The sequence below is a fragment of the Euleptes europaea genome, chromosome 9 (assembly GCF_029931775.1).
Source record: "Euleptes europaea isolate rEulEur1 chromosome 9, rEulEur1.hap1, whole genome shotgun sequence".
NCBI classification, from domain to species: Eukaryota; Metazoa; Chordata; class Lepidosauria; order Squamata; family Sphaerodactylidae; genus Euleptes; species Euleptes europaea.
The window spans coordinates 26,123,389-26,143,101 of record NC_079320.1 but is presented as its reverse complement, the minus strand read 5'-3'; the positions used below and the strand labels follow the sequence as shown (position 1 = coordinate 26,143,101).

Here is a 19,713-nt window from a genome sequence, read left to right as displayed (position 1 = left end):
ACAAGCAATGGCAAACCACCTCCGAATATTTCTTGCCTTGAAAACCATATGGGTTTGCCGTACGTCAGCTGTGACTTGACGGCACTTTCTACCACCACAGACAGAATATCACAAAGACCCCCAAAAGCATCAATGTAGGAAGGTGTATATTTAGTTTCTATGTGAGCTATTCAGAATCCTCAGGACAAATCTTTTAGAGATTTAATCCTAGCAAACTAATCCTAGCAGAATTGATTCCTTGATCTTTGGAGAGTTTCGGAGTTGCATCTATGCAGTTAGGCCTTTCCTAACCCAAAGTTTAGATTTAAAGACTGCCTCATCACTGGGTCCAGACACCTGCTAAAATCGGAGATACTGGTGGGAATTTCAGCTAAAATCCTTGTCTTCAAAAATGGTTGTGGTAATGATTTGTAACAAATACTTATTTTAAAAACCTGTTTTGATATGCAAAATGAATTTGTTAATAAGATCCACTTTTAATTAGAAAGGCTAATTAAATACTTTTAGATGAACTAATCTACGAAACCATTCCAATTGTGTATTGAGTGTCCTGTGGAGTCTAAGATGTTTGAATCATATTCTCGGTTGTTGCTTTTTCACCAAGCAGGGAATAACCACTAGAGACGTAGTGTCAATGTTGTGGCTCTCTCTCCGTTACATTCACAATTGACTAAATGGATGAAACAGTGGTTTTTTTAAAAAAAAATCCACAGCCATGAAATCCACATTGATTTAGAGTTTGATGAGATGATGGCTTTGTGTAGTAGTGCTTGAAACCATGTAACCAAAATAAATAGGAAAAGCAAGCACCATGCACTAGTTATATGTGTTGGAATAAGCCATGTCTGGTGTACAAAGAAGAGAAGAAAACCTTGCAAGGGGCAGAAAGAGGGAAGTTAGAAAGCACCTTTTCTCCTGCTCAGGGTCATTCCTTGACGGTTTCTAGATTGTTATTCTTAGGTCAATATCCTCCTCCTTCTCAGAGGTTCCACTCTTATAGCCCATTCCTGAGGGGGGGCGAGTCCTCATAGGAGGCGGCGTGACCTCGCCACCAGTGTAAGTGCGTCTAATCACACATTAGGATGCACTTATGCTGGCGGCAAGGGCAGTTCCACTGGCGCTGGCGGCAAGGGAGCCACACCTTGCCCCTTCGCCAGCACAGCCTCTCCATGGAGCAGGCCACGGCATAGAATTGCCACGCCGGCGTGGGGGGGGGCATTCCCGGGGCATTCCCGGGGCAGGGCGGGGGGGCGGAGCTGCTGTTAGGCAGCTCCCTATGTCCTTTTGGCCGTGGCCGCCGGCAGCCAGAACAACAATGCTGTGCCTGCTTTTTAGCAGGTGCAGCCTCGCTGTTTTCAATGGGGCTTTTAGCCCCATTGAAAATAAAAAAAAGCCTTTTCAAGGCTTTTTTCGTTCTGGCGTGTGGGAAATGGCTTAGGAGGAGGCGCGGCTGCACCTCTTCCCTGCCGTCTCCACACGCTGGCAGCTCAGGAATGAGCTGTTAGTCTCTCTCTCTCTCTCTCCCTCTCTCTCTTAGCTTATGATGTAGTTAGGACACTATCTCTGTCTCTCCTCTTTACTATCAAGTATGTTAGTTCCTGAATAAATCTTTATCTATACTTTAGTCAGGTTGTGCACCTTTGCTGTGTTAATTACTCTGCCAACAATAAGTCCTGTATAAGCCTCCTAGCAACAAAAAACTTCATAAATGGGCACCCATGGATCCTTCAGTGGAATGCCGTCTCTGCGTGAGAAGGGCACAACCTTTAGTTCTTCTAAGGTTAAGCAGATAATAAAATATTTGTTTTGCTTTAATTGTTTTTTAAAATAAAATTATTTTTAGTGGGCCGAATCGGGGTCGTAAAAAGTAATACTGCATGAACTTGGATGGATTTTAGCTGGTTATTAAAATGTTTGTAGTGGTCTAGCGGTTAAGAGCAGTGGACTCTAATCTGGAGAACCGAGTTTGATTCCCCACTCCTCCATATGAAGCCTTCTGGGTGTCCTTGGGCTAGTCATAGTTCTCTCAGAACTCAGCCCCACCTACCTCACAAGGTGCTTGTTGTGGGGGCTGAGATGGCAGACAGTAGAGAAAAGCAGGGTATGAAAACCAACTCTTCTTTTAGCCTTTTCATGCCCAGTAAGACCATTGAAACAGCTAACAATCAATAAAAAGACAATAAAGTACTCAAACATCAGTGTCATTATTTTTCTGGCTGCTTTAGTATTGCCTTCTAATTCTATACAATTTCACTTTACAGGGTGAACCTGGACTCCCTGGGCTTCCTGGACTACCTGGTATTAAGGTAGATACAGAGATATCATTCATGTGATGATGTTTTATGTGTGAAATTAATATGAGAAAGGTGATAAGCTTGTGAACTGGAAGACATTTAAATATCCTTGAAACCTTTAAAATTTAAGAGGGTTGAACAAAGTATCACCATATGTGGATGAATGAGAAATTCATATATTTTCTGTAAAATAAGGAAAGGATTAATACACACTGTTACAGCCAGACTCCTGAAAACCTTAACAGATAAAGAAAATGGAAAAGGTGATACATTATTTAATTAACGCTTCAGTTAATTATGCATTTGCGATGGTAGGTGTTTAGCTTGGTAATTCATTACTGTAAGAGCTGAATAAGTAAATATCTTAAAGACCTAGACAATTTTATTTATTTTAAAAATACGTATACACACAAGTAACATGGTCACAAATCAGAAAAATTATAAGAATACTGTTTGTGAATGTGCTTTATCATTTCATTCAAGAAATGAGCAGAAAATCAAGCTTAGAATATTGCTTTGTCTGTGTGAAATCCTATGATGCACTTTACACCTGCTTAATTGATTGTGCCTTGTGTTATGATATAAAGCAAAGCATTTTAGGCTTTAACGTAGGAATCAGATTTATTGATACGGCATATGCCAGTAAAACATTTGTATCATCTATCCATGAGATAAAAGATTACATAGATTTAAAAAAGACAATACCTGGTTAAAATTCTTGACTAATATTTAATAAACTAAAATTCACTAAATATTAAAAGAAAAAAGAAAAATAATAATCTAATTTCCATGATCCAGTTTTAAGCAGCGAACTTTATATATGACTGCTAATCAGATTTATGAATATGGCAAAGCCATTAAAATATCCATACCAATTACAAATGGAATTAAAAGATACAGCATCTAAAACTATGGGATATATAATTCTTAAATAGATAAATAAATTAACGAAAACCCTCAAATTAAAATAACATTCTCCATTTTAGGTTAGATTGCCAAGCCCCCGCTTTGCCTGGCGGATGACCTAGGCTCTAATAATGTCCAAGGAAGGGAGATGCCATATATGCAGCTCACCAACCACCAGAAAAATGGAGAAAAGTCATTTTTACCTTTCTGCTTTGAAACTCAAATCATGGCCCCTGCTATCTAACTGTAGTTTACATCTCTACCACAACAAGGCATAGACAGGAGAGGATGTCGTGCTGCATAAGTTCGAGACCAGTCTTAGATCAAGGAAAGGTAGATTTACAATGGCAGCCAGGCAGGAATGTAAATCTTGAAACAAACAAGCCACACTTATGTGAAGCCGCACTGTACTAAGACAGACCATTTGTCACACATGAACACATGAAACTGCCTTATACTGAATCATACCCTCAAAGTCAGTATTGTCCATCAAAGTCAGTATTGTCTGCTCAGACCAACAGTGACTCTCCAGGGTCTCAGGCAGAGGTCTTTCACATCACCTACTTGCCTGGTTCCTTTAACTGGAGATGCTTTACCACTGAATCACAGCCCCGCCCCATCTATTGTTTGTTTCAAGATTTACATTCCTGCCTGGCTGCCATTGTAGATCTACCTTTCCTTGATCTAAGACTGCTCTCGAACATATACAGCACAACGTCCTCCTCCTGTCTGTGCCTTGGTAGAGATGCAAGCTATAGTTAGAAGGCAGACCATGGTTGGAGTTTCAAAGCAGAAAGGTAAAAATGACTTTTCTCCATTTTCTTTGCTTAGGTGTTCGATTTTGGTATATTCCCTCCCACAAGCAGAATTAGACAACAGAGAAAGCATGGCAGCAATAGAGGACAGTGAATAAAATCGGTTACAGGCAGATAGTTTTGCAGGAACGTGGTCCATACACGAGAGAGAACTGGAGTAAATTAAATAAGCTGGAGTAGATAACTTAAAATGTACGAAAGGGGTATTTGTTATTAACTTTTAAGTAAGCAAAATGGAAGTTTACTGTGTCTGTAGTTCTCTTTTGCAGCCAGCTGCTTTGATAGCACCCAAGAAGATGCAGCTAGTTGAGTCGATATACCTGTGGCTCCCTCTTTTGGCCAGCTCCCTGTGATGCAGGGAATTAAGGCGCTGGAATCTGGCTTCCAGGGGTGCACAGCTTGAGATCCGTGGCATCTTACGCATCCATTATGCTCAGGTCTTGGGCTCCTTTGGCATACATTTTGGGATCATTATATGGAATACATTCTCAAAGTTTTGAGTGGAAACTGTTGCTATGTACTAGGGTTGGGATGTTGCCTTCACTGAAGTGTACAACCACAATCCAGAGTTTGGCACACCTGAGGCCATAGGCCTAAATAGATCTAATTGCACATTAGTCTGGATTGTGGCCGATGTTCTTTTAGTAAATAATCTCACAACATTTACTGGTATTACAGTGAGGGAAAAAAGTATTTGATCCCCTGCTGAATTTGCCCGTTTGCCCTCAGACGAAGAAATGCCCAGTCCATAATTTTAATGGTAGGTCTATTGTAGCTGTGAGAGACAGAATAACAACAGGAAAACCCCCAGAAACCCAGAAGACAAAAGTCAGAGATTGGTGTGCATTATAATGAGTGAAATAAGTATTTGATCCCTTTGCAGTACTTGGTGGCAAAACCCTTGTTGGCAATTACGGAGGTCAGACGTTTCTTGTAGGTGGCCACCAGATTTGCACACATCTCAGGAGGTATTTTGTCCCACTCCTCTTTGCAGATCCTCTCCAAGTCAGTAAGATTTCGAGGCTGATGTGTAGCTACTCGAACCTTCAGCTCCCTCCACAGATTTTCGATGGGATTAAGGTCTGGAGACTGGCTAGGCCACTTCAGGACCTTAATGTGCTTCTTCTTGAGCCACTCCTTTGTTGCCTTGGCCGAGTGTTTTGGGTCATTGTCATGCTGGAATACCCATCCTCGACCCATTTTCAATGCCCTGGCTGAAGGAAGGAGGTGCTCACCCAAGATTTGACGATACATGGTCCCGTCCATCGTCCCTTCGATGCAGTGAAGGTGTCCTGTCCCCTTAGCAGAAAAACACCCCCAAAGCATAATATGTCCCCCTCCATGTTTGACGGTGGGGATGGTGTTCTTGGGGTCGTAGGCAGCATTCCTCCTCCTCCAAACATGGCGAGTTGAGTTGATGCCAAAGAGCTCGATTTTGGTCTCATCTGACCATAACACTTTCACCCAGTTCTCCTCTAGGTCATTCAGATGTGCATTGGCAAACTGCAGACGGGCCTGTACATGTGTGCTGACTTGAGCAAGGAGACCTTGCGGGCTCTGCAAGATCTCAGTCCTTCACGGCGTAGTGTGTTACCAGCTGTTTTCATGGTGACTATGGTCCCAGCTGCCCTGAGATCATTGACAAGCTCCCCCCGTGTAGTTCTGGGCTGCTTCATCACCGTTCTCATGATCATTGCAACTCCACGAGATGAGATCTTGCATGGAGCCCCAGACCGAGGGAGGTTGACAGTTAGGGTTAGGTTTAGGGTTGTCACCTTCTCACCAAGCTGCTTGGCAATAGTCTTGTAGCCCAGTCCAGCCTTGTGCAGGTCTACAATCTTGTCCCTGACATCCTTGGACAGCTCTTTGGTCTTGGTCATGGTGGCTGGTTTGGAATCTGATGGATTAATTGCTTCTGTCGACAGCAGAACCCTAACCCTAACCCGGCTGGTTGATAGGGGATCAAATACTTATTTCACTCATTATAATGCACATCAATCTCTGATTTTTGTCTTCTGGGTTTCTGGGGGTTTTCCTGTTGTTATTCTGTCTCTCACAGCTACAATAGACCTACCATTAAAATTATGGACTGGGCATTTCTTCGTCTGAGGGCAAACGGGCAAATTTAGCAGGGGATCAAATACTTTTTTCCCTCACTGTACATTTGTGGATATGCCATTATTAGTTAAGTAGAATTATGAGGGCTTTTAAAAAAAAAAAAAAAAGGAGCATCGCTCACATTTATACTTAGTGGGAGTGTTCTACTAATCATTTGAAAAAAAATTCACTGGTAATGCTAGCTGTATCCTTAGTATATATTTTTATTTTCTAATGTGGCACTTGTTCCACTAGACATGCATGTGAACCTATCTGAAGCCAAAAACAAATATGTGATATGACGCTTCTTGGGACATAAAAACAGAACATTTGCATGTGACAAGAACATTTAATTTGGTGTACTTTGGGATGCATGCACATTTTTGCAATCCACCAGAAACTGTTTTCTGTAAATTCTTATTAGCTTAATTTTTCTCTAAATTTTAGTAAGGGGAAAGGGGAAATGGGGTGTGGGGGAAGAAACATAACTTTAATACAGGATGTGAAGTATACCCTCATATCAGAAACCTATTGTGTGTGTGTTAAGTGCCATCAAGTCGCTTCCGACTCATGGCGACCCTATGAATGAAAGTGCTCCAAAATGTCCTATCTTTGACAGCCTTGCTCAGATCTTGCAAATTGAAGGCTGTGGCTTCCTTTATTGAGTCAATCCATCTCTTGTTGGGTCTTCCTCTTTTCCTGCTGCCCTCAACTTTTCCTAGCATGACTGTCTTTTCCAGTGACTCTTGTCGTCTCATGACGTGACCAAAATACGATAGCCTCAGTTTAGTCATTTTAGCTTCTAGGGTCAGTTCAGGCTTGATTTGATCTATAACCCACTGATTTGTTTTTTTGGCAGTCCACGGAATCCGTAACACTCTCCTCCAACACCACATTTCAAAGGAATCTATTTTCTTCCTATCAGCTTTCTTCACTGTTCAGCTTTCACACCCATACATAGTAATAGGGAATACGATGGCATGAATTAATCTAGTCTTGGTGGCCAGTGACACATCCTTACACTTCAAAATATTTTCTAGCTCCTTCATGGCTGCTCTTCCCAGTCTCAGTCTCCTTCTGATTTCTTGGCTGCAGTCTCCCTTTTGGTTGATGGTGGAGCCAAGGAATAGAAAGTCTTGAACAATTTCAATTTCCTCATTGTCAACCTTAAAGTTGTGTAATTCTCCTGTAGTCATTACTTGTGTTTTCTTGATGTTCAGCTGTAGTCCTGCTTTGGCACTTTCTCTTTTAACTTTCAGCAGTAGTCGTTTCAAATCTTCACTATTTTCTGCCAATAATGTAGTGTCATCAGCATATCTCAAATTATTAATGTTCCTCCCTCCAATTTTCACTCCACCTTCATCTAAATCTAATCCAGCTTTCCTAATTATATGTTCTGCATATAGATTGAAGAGATAGGGAGATAAAATACATCCTTGTCTGACACCTTTGCCAATTGGAAACCATTCCATTTCTCCATATTCTGTTCTAACTGTGGCCTCTTGTCCAGAGTACAGGTTGCGCATTAAAACGATCAGATGTAGTGGCACACCAATTTCCTTTAAAACCAGCCATAGCTTTTCATGATCCACACAGTCAAAAGCTTTGCTGTAATCTATGAAACACAAGCTGATTTTCTTTTTAAATTCTCTCGTATGCTCCAGTAACCAGCGTATATTAGCAATATGATCTCTAGTGCCTCTTCCTTTTCTGAAACCAGCTTGAACATCAGGCATTTCTCGTTCCATCTATGGTAACAGCCTTTGCTGTAAGATTTTGAGCATCACTTTACTTGCATGAGAAATTAATGCGATGGTCCGATAGTTGCTGCAATCTTTGATGTCTCCTTTCTTGGGAATTGGAATGTAAATAGATTGTTTCCAGTCTGTGGGCCATTGTTTTGTTAATAATTAATAAGAAACTTATTAATGGCTGAAAATTCAATCCTTTAGGGGCAAATTATTATCCAGTTTCTTTTAATCTTCTTCGTTGACTGAATGATATTTTGTTTAAAGCAAAGCAGTCCAGGAACCCAATTAACAATATAATCAGAAAGCCAGGATATATTAGATTCCATTGTTGAGGTGTCATGGAAATGCTTGTTTGTTTAAAGTAGCCTTCAAGTTTAAACCTAGTTGCAAATATTTGTCTTATTTTTGTCTGGTTTGGCCCTAAAAGTAAAACAGATTTTTAGGCAAACTAAAAATTGAACCGTTTAATTAGTTTCATACACTGCAAATTTTGACTGCTTTTAAGAAAGAAAGAAAGAAAGAAAGAAAGAAAGAAAGAAAGAAAGAAAGAAAGAAAGAAAGAAAGAAAGAAAGAAAGAAAGAAAGAAAGAAATTTTAATGTAGTTCTCAAATGAAAGTGTCACAGTGACTTAAATCCTAATTTGTCTTTAAATAAGCACTTGTGCAGTAATCTTTGCACACTAATGCATTGAAAATGGTCTGCTATCAAATATTTTAAAAACCTGTCTTGTGGGCTCATTAGTGAAACAAACATGGAACTGCTTTCAGCTTGATCATGCAGACGATGAATTGTGATGGAAAGCAACTTATATCCTGGTATAATGGAATTACTTTAAAAATTGTGTCCATGATTCAGTTAAATGACATACTTTATTTTACTAAAGTCACGCCAAATAGGGTTTAGACAGATCCATGGAGGATAGATCTATCAGTGGATACTAGTCATAGTGACGAAACCTCCATGTTCAGAGGCAGTGAGCCTCTGAATACCAGTGCCAGGAGGCAACATCGGAGGAAGGCTTCAGCCTCTATGTCTGTTGTTGGACCCACAGAGGAACTGGTTGGCCACTGTGTGGGACAGAATGTTGGACTAGATGGACCATTGGTCTGATCCAGCATGTCTCTTCTTATGGTTGGTATCCTTAATTGTAATTCAGCCACAGACCTTGTCAGAGAAGAAGTATTTTTCTTTTTCATAGTTTTTAGTTAGGACCAAAATGCATGTTACAAGTGCCATGAGTCATCAGTCACAAGTTCATGTGGGGACTAACCTTTAAAAAACCTCCATCGCTCCTCATGGCTATTAACACTGTAAGTAGGGTTGCTAACCTTCAGGTAGTAGCTGGAGATCTCCCACTATTACAACTGATCTCCAGCTGATAGAGATCAGTTCATCAGGAGAAAATGGCCGCTTTGGCAATTGGACTCTAGGGCATTGAAGTCCCTCCCTTCCCCAAACCCTGCCCTCCTCAGGCTCCACCCCAAAAATCTACAGGTATTTCCCAACCTAGAGCTGGCAACCCTAACTGTAAGGAGGAAGGAGAGGATTCAGGCTTCCCTTTTATGCCGTTTTTGCCAGTGAAAATGAGCATTGGAAGGACCTGTTTGCACCTTCTTCTGGTCCCCAAACGAGCCCCCTCTGACCATCCCCACTGGCAAAAATGGTGGGGAAGAGAAGACTGAAGCCCGTCCTCCCCATCTTGCAGCATCTGGAGCCTTGCGAAGCAACTGAGAGGTTCTTAAAGGTTATTCCCCACCAGAACATGTGACTGAGAACTGAGTTAGGCACCTGTGATCCAACTTGTGCCACACTTAACATGTATTTGGGTTCTAAGATATTGGTTCAAGGGTGAGCAGGCAGTGCCAGTTCTTTCCTATGTTTTACAATTTTCAGGCCACCAAACGTCTGCACCAAAATTACCCACAAATTGTAAATTTAATAAGGTGCTCTCAAGCTTTCATCAGTGTGGTGAGCACTGTGGCAAAATATTCTTTGTGCATGGAATTTTTTGCATGGTAGAGGGCATCACAGCAAGAAAAAGTGTCATCGCAGCATATTAAACACATGTGAAGCAACCCTAAATAAGTAAGAACAACAGCTAAAATAGAAGCAGGCAAATCACATTTTAACGATCCTGTGAAGAAATGCCAGTTCTTCAGAAAATAACAGCTGATCCTTCACTTTTAGAATTTCATTTTCTTTTTCTAGGCTTCAGCTCACACCTGAATGTTTGCCATTTTTCCAACAGCATGTGGTCACTTCATATCTTTGAGTCACATTTTTAGCAATAAAGTATTTTTAAAATAAGGTATGTACATTGGGGTTTTTTAGACATAATGCTGTTGCACACTTAATAGACTACAATATAGTGTAAACATAACTTTTATATGCACTGGGAAACCAAAAATTTGGGTAACTCGCTTTATTGCGGTGGTCTGGAACTAAACCCGCAATATCTCCGAGATATGCCTGTATTGGCTTTTTGCAGAAGGAAGATGTGGCCAGAGGCAACATATACCTTGTGCTTATCAGAGAGAAGAGGAAAGAATGCTATCAAGACTTAATAAGTAAACTACCTGGAGATTGTCTTCATGGTGTCTTTATCATCCCCCGTCCCCCCTCCCTTGATCCACTTGAACAAAACATCACATTGTAATATTCTTCATGTTCTCCTAATAAATTCCCTATGGTTTTGTCATCCTTTGGAATCAAGATCAAAACAGAATGGGGACATCTTTCCCTTCCCTCTGCATTGCAGAGCCATCAGTATGCCTCTCTGAAATGGAGCGATTTGTTTACTTTGTTTCACACATCATTAACAACACTAATCTGGATAGAATCCCATTTCCTTCTGCTATCTCAATGGAGTAGTTGATAACACGATGCTGAAAAGGGGGGATTCTTATTGAGTATGCCGAGCACGTTAAGTGAAAGAGCTTTCAAAGTTCACATGCTTTCTCCGTGAATTATGCTGAGAGGATATAGCACAACTGAAATTTGCAAGCAATCAAGTGTTCATGTGAATTTAATAAAGTTTTTTTGAAGACGTTTTTATTGACAGAGCAGATTATCGCTTCAGCAAAATGCCAGATATTTTGCTCTTTTAAAATTAAGCTGTTTATTAGGTTACAAGACTATTGGGAAAGGTCCCAGTTTGCTGATTCAGATACAATAAGACAATCCTTTTTGTTATCTTGGTAGCTGGCTAATCCAGAATACTTGGTTGATGTTTCATCAATAGGAGCTAATGATAAGAGAAAGTCTCTTGCTCACCGGGAATTGATCTCCACTTTTGGAATGATACCCATCAGAATTTGGAGAAAGTGGCACTGTGGCAGCTGAGGGAAAGGTCAGAAAAGATGCAAAAATCGAAGAAAATGTAACAGTGGCAAAAAGAGTTGGGAATTTCTAGCAAGAGTTAGCGAGAACTGGAGGTACAGCCTTGTGGGCTTCTAAAGCCATCCTTCTACCATTTGTGGATGTTTTCCCAAAAAACATCACTTCTCTCCTAGTCACTGTTCAGGGAATACTAACATTTTATATATCAAGATAGCATCATGTTCAAGCATCTACCACAGGTAGCACAAATCATTGCAGCAGCAGCCAAAAATGGTGACTCTTTCCAAATGCTAGCAAATGTGATAGGAAGTATTCTGCTGAATCAGATTACAATCCACATAATTTAGCACTGTGGTAGTTATAAATTGTGTATACGTGTGTGAACAGACAGAGAAAATAGGGCTGGAAATAGACAATCGCTTTTAGAGGATCTGAGGAGATTTGAAAGAAGTATTATTTCCTATCGGGCAGCTACTACACAGCTGGGCCAGGTCTGACCTGGCTCTGGTGGCAGCTACTGCACAACAGGGCCGGGTGCAACACAGCTCCAGCAGCAGTCACCATGTAATTGGGCTGGGTTGAGCCCCAGTGGTGGCCACTACACAACTTGGCCAGACTTTACCTAGGGAGAGGGTGCCAAGAGGAGGGAAAGCTGAAGATGGAGGGCAGATAAAAGTAGATTGGCTGGGGGGTGGGAAGAAGAGAAGGAAGCAGCCTATGGGGTCCACCAGGGAAGAGAAAGAGGAAATAGTGGCAGAAGGAGAAAGTGAGATTTCCCCCCTGTACAAGGGGACACCTCCATCCAAAGTAAAATGCTTGTAGTTATTCTCAGTGGTGTATGTTAACACATCTACATTACAAGAAGTTAAGCATGCAGATGTCAAAACCATTTTAGAACTGTATGTATGTGTGTGTATATATAATTTATTTTTATTATATCATTATTTTATTTGTTATAACCTGTGTTATGATAGTGATATAAAAATGTTTTCTTCACCGTTTATTTCTTCCCGTTTTCTCCTTTTGTTCTTCACTGTCCTTTGCAATTTCTCTTCTTTTTTTCTGTGTTATGCCTACCCAGTATTCTAATATATGCAAAAACTATTTTCTGTTTCAAGGTATTCAGGAAATGTCTTTGACTTCATCAAATGGAACTGTTTTTCACACTAGCATAACTTAGTTGTAATGCGGTGTAGAGGGCAAGCTAACACTTCCCTTCTCTTCACTATATAATTAAGCATGTGTTAGCTGCATCTGTCTCTCTTCATATTAGTGTCAATGAGTATGTAAGTGTGATGCAGGATGTCTTTGTCATGTTCCATTATTTTGAAGCCCAAATGTAGTATTTTTCAAAAAAAATACAGTAATCATTGGTTTACCACAAGACTAAACATCAACAGAATCAATTCCTGTTAGAACAAGTTGAAGTATTGTATTTAAATAAGAGGTATAATTTCATTACTGTTTCTAAGACCTTTTCTGCAATTGGTGGTTTACTACACAATTAATTTAGACTTTGCATTTAGTATGCACCATACATGCAACTTTTAGTGACTGGTTCTTACTATGTATTCAACCAAAAAGCTGCTCAGGGTCATCCAAGACAGTATAAGACACATGTACTGCACAAAGTCAGGAGGAACTGGTGTTGCAGCTTGTTGGGGGCTTCAAAACTGTCTCCGATTAAGAAGATTTAAGACTTTGCATCTCATTGTTACACATTTGCAATACAAAGAAGGTGCCCAGAAGAAATGTTCATTAACTTGAATATCTCAATAGATTCAATCTGGTATGTTCCACCTTTCTTCCATTCTACATCTCACTGTGGATGTGGAATGGAACTAAAGTTGCCATCCTCCAGATGTAGACTGAAGGTCTTCAGTAATTAAAATGGATCTCCAGTAGTTAGATATCAATTTCCTTGGAGAAAACAGCTGCTTTGGAGGGTGGCCTCTATAGTATTATACCCCACTCAGGTCCATTACTTCCCCAACCTCCCCCAGGTTCCACCCCTAAATCTCCAGCAATTTCCCAACCCAGAGTTTGCAGCCCTGCTGGTCTTTGCCATGCAGTTCCCTGTCAGACTTTTTTCTGCATTCACTTATTTACATTCCTCTTCTAATTCAAGACCACTTTGGGGACAGTTTCCAAAGACTATTCTAACCTTTGTCTCCAATGCCACTTGTTTCTTTTTCTTTTCGCCGGCCACAGCCCCAAGAAAATCTTCTTTTGTCTTTTCAGTGTACATGGTAAGCAAGCCAGTGCAAGGGTTGCTTTACACCCATATTCTGTAAAGTGAATTACCCAGTGCATATTGTCTTACAGATGAATGTGTAAATTGATTCCATTAGAAAGCATTGTGTTTGAGTTGATTGTGACAGTTCTATCTGCAGTGTTTGATTTTACAAATACAGGGCCCCGTTTAATGATGCAGCCATTGAGTGATCAACGTACATTTGTGAACCAGACTTTGGCTTGATTCTTACCTAGCAGATGGTAGAGGTGTTACTTTACATGTTTTTGGTTTGGTTATGAAATAGTGTATTTGACAGGGAAATTGTCCTGGGTGGTCAGTGTAGGTAAGATGTCACATTTGCATTTTTAGAGGAATGTGCAAGACTTCTCACAAATAGTTCACAGCTCTGAGAAAGTGACAAAGAAACAAACAAACCCAGCCATGTAATTTAATAAACAAAACCTATAACTTGTTGCTGGAAGGAAAGATCACTTTGGATGTTTTCTTTTTCATGACCTAAGCCAAATTAGTTATCCTGATGTGGATCAGGGTGGTTCATCAATTTATAAATCCTCGGTTATATTTCTGCATTTTAATGAATGTGTAAAAGTCATGCAAAAAGGCTGTAGCATGGAACCACCCAAAGGCAGCCTTCTCCCTGAAAGGAGGGTCTTCAATAACAGCAAAAGGAATTGTGTGCCTTCTTCAGAGGAAGAAGAGGCTCCGTTTTTTTTTCTTTGGATGACTTTGTGGCAGTTATATTTGAATATTTCTTTTTATTTAACTCAGGCCCCTTACTGTGGGGAGTAACTTCTGTTGAACTCAGCATTTGTGTTGCAAGATTATAATACTGTTGCTTTATTTTGTTTGCATCTCAGATTCTGTCACATCAATTTTTTACCCCAAAACAAAATTTGTACATTAAAAAGGCACAAAGGTTGAATATTTTGTAATTTATGGATGAATATGGCTAGAGCCACATAACTCCTGTTCTCCATCGAAAATGTTATGTTAGTCTTCCCTTGGTGGATCTCTGTTTCATAAACTGTAACATGATCCAGGAAGCATAACAAGCATTAATTCTATGAAAAACTATATGTGAACGCTTCCAGTTCATTTGCTTTTCTTAAACTCAATGAGCCTTTTCTCAGAGAACTCTGTGCTGATGGGAATCAAATTTGATTAATTGTATCTGTCTATAACTGTTAGGTCATGGCTAGGGTGACTGGGGAACATATCATTAGAAGTAAACTTATTTTACTGTAATTGTGCAAAGTTCAATTAATAAAGATGGAATGTGTTCATTTTTCAAAGGGTGAGCCAGGTTTCATAGGCCCACAGGGAGAACCTGGATTACCGGGGTTGCCTGGGACAAAGGTATGTATTACATGTTTCCTCTTACTGTGTGTAGGTTACTTTGTATCAGATTAGTTCAAAACGTAATTTTTAACTGAGACTAGGGTTGTGCATATCAATAAACCCAAACCAAAAATAAACCCGCAATTAGCCATTTCAGTAAATTTAGGGTTTAGGCTTTACCGAATGCAAAAACCTGGGGATAAAGCGAAATAGGCAATTTCTGGAAAAGCTGAATAGATATTTGGCTTTTGGGGTTCAGCTGTTCGCCTTTGCTAAGAGCCATGGTTCTGTGCTTTCTCCCCTTTTTCTTTCTTTTTTGACTGGTTTTGTTGCTTTTGAGGTTAAAAAACGGGGCTCACCCAGTCCCATCTAGAGGAATATACCCTTCAACTAAAAGAGCCGGCTTCAACAGCCACCCCACCAGGCTTCCGAAGGCGATTACTTCATCCACGTGGAAGAGCAATCTCCTTCAGACAGCCCCCGTGGTCATGACTTCAGTCAGCTCCGATATCACCACCCCTTCCCCATGAAAACCTGCTTTCCAAAAGAAGGTTGCCCTGAGTAAAGGCTTTGTTTCCCAGGAGCTTCGAAAAAATCCCCAATGACTATAATGGGCCCGGATTTTTCAGGAAACCCGAAAATAAACTGAATACCCATATTTACCAGTATGGGTATTCGGCTTATTTTGGGTTTACCAAAATAATCATGCCAAAAAAACCTGAACCTGAAATTTACTGAAAGTTTTTTTTTTTTGTACAACCCTAACCGAGACCAAAAAACATCCATCCAACCATTCAAGTAACTTAGAAGTGATAGCAAACCTTCAGCTGAATGAAAATAGAAACATAATTTTAAAATGTCAGGGTGCTTAAAAACTATGGAAACCTAGAATTATATTTGAACTTCTCTGATTTTGCATGTGAAATTAATTTACATTATCACTGTGCTGGGTTGTAGAACATTTCTCTTCAGTTTGGTTCCCAGCATATGCCACTTTTGCTCAGCCTGTATCTGATAATGGAAAGCAAGTCATCTGATTATTTACCACCAGCAGAAACTACTAATGTTACTATGGTCTACTTAACACCTTTCTGTCTCTCTGTCTATTCAGTGAATGATGTGAACTCTCTTAGTAAATGGTATTTAAGTCTAATGTACCTGAAGAATTTAAGGGAGTAGATAGGGGCCAGTAACTAAAGTTCAGTCTGATCAATGACCTGAGGATTGCGGTGGTTGTGCTCCCATTGAAGGAGCAGGGTCATAGCGAGAGGCTGCTGCTAGATCCTGACCTATGGATGTCTAGGTCTTGTCCATGGTATCAGCACCTTTTGCCAGCATGAGCTTGGTACAACAGGTCACAGAAGTTCAAAAGTGTCTTTTTAATGGAAATTATTCCATATCTCTTAGCAGAGAAACAACAAAGAGAGCTTTCTGTCCCCTTAGAAGGTGGTATTTCTCTCCCACTGGATAATTTTCAGAACCTGCCAGACCCTTTGTTTGTTTGTTTACTAATCATCCATAGCAACCAGTATAGGAACTTTTCCTAACTGCAGGCTACTGAAAGAACTATACCTCTGAGAAGCTATAATATGTTGTATCGCTCCCCTCCCAATGCTACAAGATTTTTCTCAGGTTTTTACATTTATTTAGTTAATATCTTTATTTCTGCTGGCCATGCACTTAATAATGGTGTCCCTGGGTATTATTTTCCTTTTTTTTTCTTTTATTGAGGGAGGTTGGAGGCATTTAAATTTCCAGATTGGCTTACTGATCTCAAATTTTGTTTAGAAAATTGGGGAATAATCTCCCTTCAGTACTGAATTCAGTATTTTCTGCCTCTTACTTATATTTTTAACTGTTGCAGTTCAATTTCAGTGTGTCAGACAGTAAAATCATTCCCACTGGTTAGATTAGTTTAGTGAGCTGCATACCTTGAAAGTAGGATGAAAATCCAGTCTCTGATAAATTATCAAAACTCAGAAACAAACATTATGAAACCATGATTATGACATTGTCAACATGAGTAGCTTCATCTTTCTCCCCCTTGTTCTATATTTAGTATTGTTATTGAATTCTCAGTGATGCAATATTGACAAATGAAATGGAAGATGCAATGCTTCACTTGTATATTTACTGAGGGGGGAAATTGCCATTTTGTTATGCTTATCATTTGTCAAGCTGAAATATGCTGTGATGCTTGATTTTCTTTAACTTGTATAAAACAGCGTGGTTCCGTAAGAAAAGTTACCGGTGTCCTTAATACTTTCGTGTGTGTATGTGCTGTGGTTTGTGATAGGGTGACAAGGGAGAAGCAGGTCCTCCTGGGAAAGGTGAACGAGGTGAACCAGGAGTTCCAGGGCCAAAGGTTAGTCAGGTTTAACTTTGAAAATATGCAGCATGCTTTTAATAAAAGTATCTGGCATATGAAGCTTTCTGTTTTTGTAAGAGAAAACGTCTGCTAGTGAGGTTAACAAAAACTGGTAGAAGTAAATGCCAGTGTGATTTATGGTGCATTCCAGAAGTGATTAAATGTATAGCAGTCATGTCAGGAACTCTTTATGTAAACTGAAGAATCCAAACCTACAATTATGCACAAAGTTTCTTATTCATAATTGTCAGATTGAAATCAATAGGGCTCATATACAGATATGTCAAGGCAGGATTGCATTCTAAGGCACTGGTCATTGCAACTTTTCAAGTTTAGTGAAAATTCATGTTCACCCTGATTCCTAATCTTATAAGAATATTAATTTTCCAATGCAGTAGTCTTTGCTTATTTATTATTTACAGGAGAATGTCATTTATCTGAATGGCCTGACAGATACCAAAGACATGCACATAATCACTAATTGCATAGTTGTATTGGAAGCACACAGAGAATTCAAATTACCAACGTTTGAATAGTGGGAATTCTGTGATATTAAGTTCCTGGGTTCATCTGAATGCAAGGACCAATGCAAATGAGTGATGAGCATATGGCTGAATTCATGGCGGCCACTTAAATTGCCTGTGCATATTGGCTTCCCTGCCCATGGAGATCCACTCAAGTGTGGACATTCGTCACCTAGTGGCAATTGCTGTGAGCATAGCATTTGCAATGGCATATCAAATGGCAAACCCTGGGCATAGCAGTGGGGACCCAGTGGCCTATCACAGGAAGATTCTTCAAGAGATTTTCCAGGAGCCTCCATAGATCTTTTACAATCTTTCCTTTCAATCTGCCGTAGTGAACATGCTATTGTAACCTGCACACGTTAATACTAAATCATTTAGTATTTCTGTGACTTCATCATGTCTGTGATATAGAGTTATACCAGTGGTCATTTTAAGATAAAAAGTGGAAGCCAATACTAATTCCTTTTACTCATCTCTTTCCTGTCTCTGTCCTCGTTTCTTCTATCCATTTTGTATGCCTTTTCATGATGCAGGGGAAGTCAGGCGAATCTGGAGCTAGAGGCCCAAAGGGGTCGAAGGTCAGTAGTAAGCAAATTTTGGTTTTATTGGTTTAATATGTCATGGTGAGAATATGAATAGTAACATTAAACAGAGCCGTCTTTTAGGCAAAAAGGCTTTTTATCATACAGCAAATAATTTACCATAGAATTGTGCAACCTAAAACTTCAGTTTGTCTTTTTTCTCTAACTTGAGATGTCAATTTCCTGTGCTTTGTTTCAGGTTTGCCTTTGTTCTCTATGTTTTTGTGAGGCTCTGAAATCTTCTTCCTGCTTGTTTTTAATGAAAACAAAAGACCTGTAGTCAACATTTTGGGCTGGCAGACTCCAATGCTCAAAATCCCCCTCACCCTCTTTGACATCAGTGTTTTTTCTTTCCTGTCTCTCTCTTGCATGTATGTATCACCCTCATATCCAGCTCTTTGTCTTCCGTCCATCCTTTCTTGCATGCCTCCTTCTCTTTCTTGGCCTTGTGCTTCTCGCTAGCAAATTCCTGTTTCACCACCTTTTTTGCCTGTTTCTTTACCTCTTCTTCTTCTCACTTTCTACCATCTTTTTCATCTCTTCCTACCAATTTCTTCTGCTTTCCCATGTCCTTTCCTCTATCAGCCACCAGTCTGTTTTGCTACCTGCTCATCTGTTTTGAGGGAAAACTACTCAGGATGTGTTATTTGCCCCTGAAAAGCAGCCTGTGTGTGTGTGATGCTGATATATTTCAGAGCTTTTCTCCCTCGACCATAGTACTAGAACCCGGGGTCATTCACTGAAGCTGAATGGTGGGAGATTCAGGGACACGAGGAAGTACTTCTTCACACAGTACATAGTTAAAAAGTAGAACTTGCTGCCACAGGATGACATGATGTCCACCAACGTAGAAGGCTTTAAAAGGGTGCGTGTGGACAAATTCATGGAGGAGAGGGCTATCAGTGGCTGCTAGTCATGATGGCTATCTTCTCCCTCCAGTACCAGAGACAGTATGCCTCTTTAAATCAGTTGCTGATTTAATAAAATAGATTTAATAACAAAGAATAATGGGTGGGAGGATGCTGTTGCAGTCATCCTGCTTGTGGACTTCCTAGAGAGGCAGCTGGTTGGCAACTGTATGAACAGAGTGCTGGACTTGATGGGCCTTTGGTCTGATCCAGCATGGCTCTACTTACGTTCTTATGATGATAAGGAAGGCTATTAACTCTTCCCCCACATGCTTGCCTTATTTCTTCCCCCTTCCCTCATTTGGGAATGGCCCTCAGACCACATTATGACCTGTCTCTTCCCCCAGCAGATCCAAGTGGATATCTGCAGTCCCAGATGCTTTGTCTCTTTCCCTTCAGTCACATGAACTTTCTTTAATAAGGCCGTCGCCATCCAGCCACAATACAGTGTAAAATACATTTTCTTTCATTTTCAGAAAAAGCAGAATATAATTATTTCTCCTCACAATTCCTGTCTGACTTTCACCAACC

At 40.2% G+C, this 19,713-nt stretch overlaps 1 protein-coding gene across 1 annotated transcript in view; it reads left to right on the top strand.

Annotated features, from left to right (window-relative positions):
• COL25A1 (collagen type XXV alpha 1 chain) overlaps positions 1–19,713 on the top strand; it is a 344,124-nt gene that overhangs the window by 281,714 nt on the left and 42,697 nt on the right. The window contains exons 15-17 of the mRNA XM_056855865.1: positions 2,262–2,306; positions 14,754–14,816; positions 17,095–17,163. Coding sequence (XP_056711843.1) covers positions 2,262–2,306; positions 14,754–14,816; positions 17,095–17,163 — 177 coding nt within the window. The remainder of the gene's footprint in view (positions 1–2,261; positions 2,307–14,753; positions 14,817–17,094; positions 17,164–19,713) is intronic.